At 39.9% G+C, this 8694-nt stretch overlaps 1 protein-coding gene across 1 annotated transcript; it reads right to left on the bottom strand.

The window, feature by feature from the left end:
- Positions 1–4373: 4373 nt before the first annotated feature.
- On the bottom strand, positions 4374–8167 carry egr3 (early growth response 3; the record flags this gene model as incomplete). Its single annotated transcript, XM_079221949.1, has 2 exons — positions 4374–5449; positions 8014–8167. 2 exons carry the CDS (start codon positions 8165–8167, stop codon positions 4374–4376), a joined length of 1230 nt encoding a protein of 409 aa, XP_079078075.1.
- Positions 8168–8694: the final 527 nt, after the last annotated feature.

Below are 8694 nucleotides of genomic sequence, written 5' to 3'. Positions count from 1 at the left end.
ATAACAAAACAATTGCATTACAACAAACTGAAGTGCCAAGTAAACAGGGGAGCACATCTCCCCATCACAAGGATATAGTAAAATTCATTTCAATATTCAGCTCATCATACAATTACCTTATTATAAGGTAATGAAAACATGAAATAGGCTAAAGACATCCACAACATTTTAAACAAGACCCCTTGTTTTCTTAAAAAAAATAATAAAAAAAAAACAGAACAGTTATCCCAGTGTGTGTTTTCAATGGTCTATCTTGAATTGTTGTTGGGTTTATCCCATTTCCCCCAATGTGACTTATTTTCATGCATAATAAAGAAATGAGCACCACCCCCAGCATCTGAGGGTAGCATTTCCGTGCACATGCAAACATGAGGATATACTGTAATGAAAAGAAAACACAACACAACAGAAAACAGTGAGTACCGACTCCATCTGAACACCGTAGTGTCACCGTTGAAGACCACAAAATCCCTGAAGCCACCCTGTAGTCCATAAGATGACATGAGTAGCCTATAATATCTACACATGATTGAAATCTCTTCAAACATGAGGGTTTAAAAAAAGAAATATTGTAATTATTAATTGTCACAAAAGAGCCAACGCCTATTGCTCTGCCCACGGTCAACTTCACGGAGACTAAATCAAACAGTTTAACAAACATTAGCACAAGGCTGCCTTCAACTGCAAGCAGACTGAGGTCACATGTATGATTTGTTTCTCCTGTGGAGTTCTCATCTCATATTGTTTTTGATCAGTCAACCCTGCAACCCAGTTTGGCACAAAGATGGCTGCTGATGTTGGCTCGGATCCAATGTGGAGCAGAGAACGAGGATGAGGCAAATTCCAATTTCAGAGCGTTCAGCCGCCCACTTTTGGACAATAAAACATTAAAAAAAACATTTAAAAAATTATTCTTGGAGAAGCATTTATAAGAGGGGGTTGTTTCCGAGTTTGTATAACAAGTCATTGACATATATCTGTAGCATTCACACATTAGACAGAAGGATTATTGTTCAGCAGAACATGGTACAGCCTGCATTGTTGTTCAACCACCAAACTATATTGAAGGAGTGGGATGCAGGGGATCATATACATTTTACAAAATGTATCTGCCCATTACAAAAGTGTCACAAAACAAAAGTGAAAAGCACAGTGAAGAGGATATGACTGATGAAATATTGAGTTTGCAAAGTTCTAATTGCATGGCTTCATTTAGACATGGAAATAGTTTGGTGTATTCTTCGCCTGACTCTCTGCATCATTCCTCAACACAAAGCAAACATAAACACAGTTTCTCTCAGAGGAGGCCACATTATATATATTATAATTAAAATTGTCCATTCTAACCAGCAAAGTGTCAAATCAAGAGCACACAAGAGCATCACTTTTGGTCAAATAAATAAAAAAATAATTCTGAGTCTATATTGGACTGTGCCTAACATCAAATTATCCTAGATAAACATTTTATATTTCCTATAACATCATATACTATATATATATATATATTATTTTGTGCTGACTCAATGAGGCTGTCTGCTACTTGATGTTTACATTCAAGCCCATTACTCGTCGCAATATTTAACCTTTAATGTTTGAATATTGGTTCAAGCTCATCATCTGGGATCAGGCTTGAGGAATGCTGTGTGATGTAATGTGTAAGTTACATTTCCAGTTTGTTCAGTTGTGTAGTCATATGCCTTTTAGTGGGATAAGCTCAGAAAAGTTTCAATTGTTGATGACACTCCATGTAATATAATTTGTTTTTAATGACACAAAACTATTGATTTACATTTTGATGTTAGAGGGTGTGTGGATTTTAAAACTATCGGAACAAGTGCAAGGAGGTCTGTTCATTTAACCACATGGATGAGTTGAGAAAAGAATCTCTGAGGCCAAATTAATTGGAAAATAAGTGGACACTTGCCAGGAAGCTCAGCAGTGAAAACTGGTTGTTACAGGGAAGGCAAAGTGTGGCCTTGGAAGCTTGTTTCTGTCTGCACTGTGTTCTCAGTGGCACTGCTTTTCTGAACCTTTCTTTTGGCCTCAGCATTTGGCAGTCGATATTCTCCTTAGGTCTGATTGCCGTGTCTACTGACACAATATGTACAGTGTGTTTTTTTCTAGCTGATAACCATGTTTATATAAATTATCTGCTTCGCATACAGCATACACTCTTTAATATTCAGAGAGTACAGCCAATTACCAGAAATGCTGTCGGTCAAAGTAGAAAGAGACATTTATCTTATATTTGAGTGATAAAATCAGAAACCATCTTTGCACTTAAACAAGGCTATTGCACATCAAATGTCTTCCTATGGGGCCATCATGCAGTCTGAGAGAAGGAAAACACGTCTTGCTTCACAGAGATTTGTTAAAACAAATATATTTATAAAATAAATTGGAATACTGTATAGTAATCAAATGTGGTCATTGTTATGACACTTTTAAGTTCCCATATAAGCTAATGGGTAGATGAGCCTACACACAATATTTCATTCAATGAAATAAAAGTAATTTCCTTCTTATAGGACAAAGATCATTAAGAAATGTGAAAAATATTGGCAAAGCTCTGGAATGATTTTGTTGAAGAAAGCATCAAATTACTTACTCTCCGAGAAAAAAACAGTGTTTTCATTGCAATGAGGAAGATGTGTTAATTGAAGTAACTGATTGCGACTATAATGGAGATAAACAAAATGCAAGAAATCTTGCTGTTTATTCAGAGAACACATTAGTGCTTCCTTAAACCAGTTGCCACTCTAAAATGTACAAAGGGTGCAAATGCTATTATTCTTTTTTTCTTTTATGGAAGATAATACACCATAGTTGGCACCATTACAGTGCTCCAAAAATGTTTGCAATGACCTATGACAACAAAATATTCTGTATTATAACTACATTACTAAAAGCTTTAAGACACATTCCGCACAAGCATCCAGTCAATTGAAAGTTCTTGTTTATGCAGACATTTGTATTTACATAGTGTGCATGAAGGCATGCACATATATGCACAATGTAATACTGAATTATGGTGCATTTGACATTTGAGTACAAAAGTGTAACGTCTACTGTAGCTACCTGCATACATGTTTGTATAATGTACAAAAACAACAAGTCCTTAGTTAACAACTCAGTCTCAGTCACTCTGTATTAGAAAAAATGTAAACATGAATTTGGACATTTCAATTTTCTCTCAACATATGCTGCTCATCGTTTGGTAATTTAAACCAAATAGTTTAGTCCTTTTACACTGTATCCTTCATTCATCTTTGCTTTCATATACTGCTGGTTTGTAACCCAGTGTAATGTATTTACTGTAAGTTGTTCAGTATGTGTAACTGTGCTCTTGGTTATTTTTATTTTTCGGGTTGGTGGCATATGTCACGAATATATTGCATATAATTGCAGAACTCAAGAAAAATGAAACATGAACAGTATTGGTTTTCAAAAAAAAAAATTATATCTGGTAACACCACATAAAGCCACCATATAAAAAGGCAACAAAAATACACAGTGTCTCTCAGTGACTACAAATAAATAAGTATTGGCAAAGGCATTGATTGCTGCAGGCATGTTTGTTTTATAAGTACAGGTAACAGGACAAGACATCGGTTTGCTTTGTGTGACCCATTCAGTCATTTAGACCAAATTAATCTAAATCTGAGATACGCTGTTTGAATCTGATCTTTCCTTTAACTCAACATGTGTGCTAAGCTGATATCACTGCTATGTTTGGCAAATGTCAGGCACAATAATAAGAACAAGGTTGGCGGTATCACCACAATACATTTGGCACATTCTTTTGAGAAAACAACATTCAAATAGAAAATAAAAAAAACACGACACCTCAACAAAAACAACAAAAAGACAGCCAAGTGCCACTAATAAGGTATGACAGTACACAAATATAACCAATTGCACTTTTAAACAGCCTAATAAAATTAATGCATACATCCCAGACAACTTACCCTTTAACTAAACTCTATTGTAATTGTGTCTGTTTTTGACTCCTATGATGGATTCTGGCTTCTTCCAATTTAGAAATTCTCAGTAAAATTTACAAAAGTGTTTCCACCCCAAAAAACCTATCGGGTGACCTGGTAGACAGAATATGCCATGGTGCCCTTCTTTGTGCTGGCACTGTGTTACAGTAGCTGAGGTTCTGAGTTACTTGAAGGAGAAGGGCATAGCAGCCTCTCCCCTCTGACTTAAACTAAAGGCATCCATCTGTAAATAGAAGGAACTGAAAAGAGCAGGGGATGTATAAGAGAAGAAAAGAGTCACCTATTTATCTCATAGTGGACGTGATCCCGTCTTCCTTAGTCTCGTTATGAGGCATGGAGAGGGTCCAGTCCAAGTGCACGTAGTGACGGTCATGACGTTCCCACTGTTGGCCCCCCACAGGAGCTGGGTGGCGAGCTGTGGCTCCCAGCTGCCCCACTGCTCTTATCAGTTGGCTTCTTGTCCTTCTGTTTCAGGTGAACCTTTGCGTGTCTCTTTCGCTCGTCACTTCTGGCAAACTTGCGTCCACAGAACTCACAGGAGAAGGGTTTCTCGCCTGTGTGTGTGCGGATGTGTGTGGTCAGGTGGTCACTCCGACTAAAGGAGCGCATGCATATTCTGCACTGGAAGGGTTTGTGACCTGTGTGGATGCGAAGGTGACGTGTGAGCTCGTCTGAGCGTGAGAAGCGTCTGTCACAGTTCTCTGCCGGACATGCGTGGGGCCGTTCGTGGACGGGGGTTTTGCTGGGGCGGTTGGGGTACTTCCGTGGTCGGATGGGTTTGAGGGTGAGAGTCTGTGGCGGTGGGTGGTGCTGAGGAGGGTGCTGCTGCCCGCCGAGGTAACCTGGGTGAATCTGCTGTTTGTCTTTGAATGCCCTGATGGTCTCCAGAGGTGTGATGGGTGGAGGGTTGACTCTGATGGGGTCCATGGTCTGGAAGGGCTTGTGTTCCATCACTCCAACCTCCCCTTGGTGGTGGAAAAGGTTGTAGTCAGGGATCATGGAGAAAAGGCTTCCATCCATGGAGGCTTTGGATGTGGAGTGATAGTCATTGCCAGGGTAGGCTAGAGCCGTGCTGGTGGCAGGGCTGTGGTGGAAGGAGACCTGGTCCTGGTACAGGTCACTGCACGTGGAATAGGCAGGCAGTGGCGGACCATATACCTGCTCCATATCGGATGTCTGCCCGCCCATGCTGGCTGCGGATGATGTCTGTGTTGTTACCGTGCCGGGGGAGGGAGAAACGCCCAGGATCCCTGCGCTGACAAGACTGATGATATTGTTATCAGAGCACCAGCCGGAGCCACCAATGCCACCTGACGGAGGAGTGTCGAAGGCAAACTTCCCCAAATAAGTGACAGTCTGCCCGCTGCGGTTGGACTGGAAGCTGGATCCATACTGAATCTCTGCGGATGCTTTCTCGCTTCCCATGCCCAGATCCATGATATTATCTAGATAAACGCAAATAAAAAAACAAATATCATGAGCATATCATCCACATGGTTGAACGAACACAAATATGAAATGCAATCAGTTGGGAAGAAAAGCCTGCGAAAGTGATAACGTGGCACAAGTTGTGGAAAAAAAGTCTGGAAAATTCACTTTGTCAAGCTATATGAACTTGAAGTGGCAGTCCTCAGTTTGTCCGAAATTCAGCTTTTCCGCATATCTCTGTAGTGTGCCAAAAAAATGATCAAAAATGAAAGAAGTCCACTACAGTTCATGAAGAAATGTGAGCGCTGTCAGACCTGCAAGTTAAGTGAGTGACTGCTGCATGTGAGACAGTGGTGTGTCTCTCTCCCAGATCCCACAAGCTCTCATAAATCAAGACCTAAACACCCCCTTTGATCCAGTCATTGTGTCCCTCAGGAGGACAGCCAAACTGAATGGCAAGATCTGATTTCTTTACTGCACGGAGGATTATAAGGCAGACGCCACATCTATCACGCTCAAGGATTCAAAACATATTTGCAGCATAGAACATCTGCACATAACGGGGGTAAAAATCTTAAGTGTTTCCAATCCAATCTCTGCATTAGTGAGTTTAAAAACATTGACACAAATTTCCTTGATATTTTAACTGTACAGAATTGTACACACTAAACACACACTCATCCATTCAACTTATTCTAAAGATGCCATAAAAAAACTCACATGCAGATGTGCTTAATGGGGACATATTTAAGTGCTGATCGTGCTCTAAGGGCTTAATGTGAGACATTTGAACATAATTCTTTCTTAAACAGAAGTTAAGATATACCTCTCTTTACATTTAACAGGAAATCATACCCGAGCTGCTTAAATATTCACTCCCAGTAATTACAGCTTGCTGGAATTTGGCTAAAGGCAAATCATAATGAAACAACAAAAGCTAAATTATGTATATTGAACAATAGCATTGTGACACACAAGGTACAGAGGAACAATGACACTTGTGGCACGTTTTTTATTGGGGAAGTATGACACATAAATTGAATTGATATTAATGCATTTTACATCTATAGTTTTCTGGAGGTAAATGTATCCTTGGGATATTAAACTGAATGACATAAAATCATCACTCTTTTGGTCAGTGTTGAAGAGCAAAGCACACACCTGCTTCACCTGTAAAACGACAGCATGACACTTTAGAATGTATTATTGTTATTTGCCGGAAAATAGCATACATGCAAAAATTAGATTTATAAAAATGTTAGAGTTTATAATGTTCATTTAATCAAGCTCAGATAATTAAAACAGCAACGCACACCTGTACTGCAAGACCTTTTTTCTGTGCTGCTTAATTTGATTTGTTTAAATATCTTCTCTCAGAGGTCACATCAAATATATTTTGTTGCCGTGTCTATAGAGAAATGTATTTTGTCACATATGTTGCTTGTATTTCATTCACGTATTTAAACAAAATTAAGACCTGGGTTTGGGATAATAACAACTACGCACACTTCTTGGGTAAATAAGGGGAACATATTTCGGGTAAAATTCAAATTGAGATATAGTTTTAATTTGTGAACAAAAAACTTGAACATAAAAACCGGATAAATGTACACGGTTTGAAAAGGAAAATGTAAATTGCGGTCACTGCATATGGACCCCATCGCCACGCCAGGTAAATATTTAGTATATTTTCGTGCAGCAGCATTGACCCATCACCTCAGAAGGAGAGTCTTACAATTAGTGGTTGATTTATTGCCAACACTGGGCAGAACCAACAAGTCATCTTTATGTAGGCGTCTGAATTAATCAGAAATATACGTTAATCTGGACTCAGCAATACCGATCAATATATCCGGCCTCGCAATTTAGTGAGTATAACATGGTTCGTCTCAGCATGTGTCATATAGGGAAAAGCAGCCACACACGTCTACTAAATTCCAATTCGTGATATCTTTATAGATTTGTGAATGAAAGTCATTGTCTAAAGTAGTTGACCCGTCTTTGCGGCTTTATGATATTAATAAGTCACTGGCATTTGCAGTTTGACCACATTAATTGGACAGATTGTCTCATAACCACAGAGTTCAGTTTTAATCAGGAGCCGATTTTGGACTTTGCGTAAAACAGCCTTTTTTCCCCTCAGCCGCTCACAAGACATTTCCTCAAACGCGCCTCAGCTCTGGGGAATATAAATAACTACAAAATACGGCAGATTTGCTTAGATATCATATCTTAATTAACTGATGGTTTAAAAAAAAAGTTTTTATATGAGTACAGTTTCACGTTGCGTTTGACATGTCGGACAAGACGGACAAGGAAGACAATACAAAATACACAAAATAAATGACATGGCCAAAAAGTCATCATTTTGAATGTGTATGTACTTCATAGTGGCCAGTGTTAGCCTACCTGACCCGAAAAAGTATACTGTACGGCAGTGTGGCTTTGTGCGCTACAGCCAGAGCGCAAACAGGTGCTCCGAACACAAGACAACTGTTGCCTTTCGCGCACAACGCAGTTTGTCCCACTTTAATCACAAACACACGCATATACACCCAACAAAAGTTAATGAAAATCTTACCTGTGTTCATCTGTGAATAGTGGTTAATAGATTCCGTACTGGTGAAGATATTCATGGACGTCGGGATGTCTTCTTCTGGGTAGAGACTGTCAGGGATCGTGTTCATTAAACTGCTCATCGTAAGAGGGAGCTTCTCCGCTAGTTTCCCTGTCATAGCAGTTATATTCAGTCCGACATTTATAAAAAGGACAACGCGCAGGTATCCAAGTAGTTACACAAAAACAGCGTGTGTTCTCAAAGTGGAAAACACAGGTGTGGACCAGGCGTAAAAAAGAGGAGAGGAGCAGGGATGGATCCTGTTGCTGTAGCTATCCAAGTATCCCGCGGAGGACGAGCAGCGCCGGTTGTCTCCTCCTGTGTGATCACAGACTACTGCTGTTATTAATCTGATCACTGTGGTAGCTGATGGGCTGCTTGTGGGGGAATTTGAAGTCTGTGAATCAATGGAGGAGGTTGTGGTGTTGGTTGCACAAGAGCAGCTCTACTTGCTCTATTGGAGCTGGATAGGGGACTCCAGTCTGCTTGTATTAAATAGGGGGATGGAACATTTGCGTGACGTAGATGACCATATATGGACAGAGCGCCAAGCGCCTAGGCTCTCCGCGCGTCAGTCGGTGGAAACTACAGTGGAGGCACAAGGCTCCGATAGATAGATAGCTACAAAGTTTACGAAATCTACAT

This window comes from Taurulus bubalis (genome assembly GCF_910589615.1).
Source record: "Taurulus bubalis genome assembly, chromosome: 8".
NCBI classification, from domain to species: domain Eukaryota; kingdom Metazoa; phylum Chordata; class Actinopteri; order Perciformes; family Cottidae; genus Taurulus; species Taurulus bubalis.
Note: the sequence above shows the minus strand (reverse complement) of the source record. Positions and strands in the feature narration are given on the sequence as shown.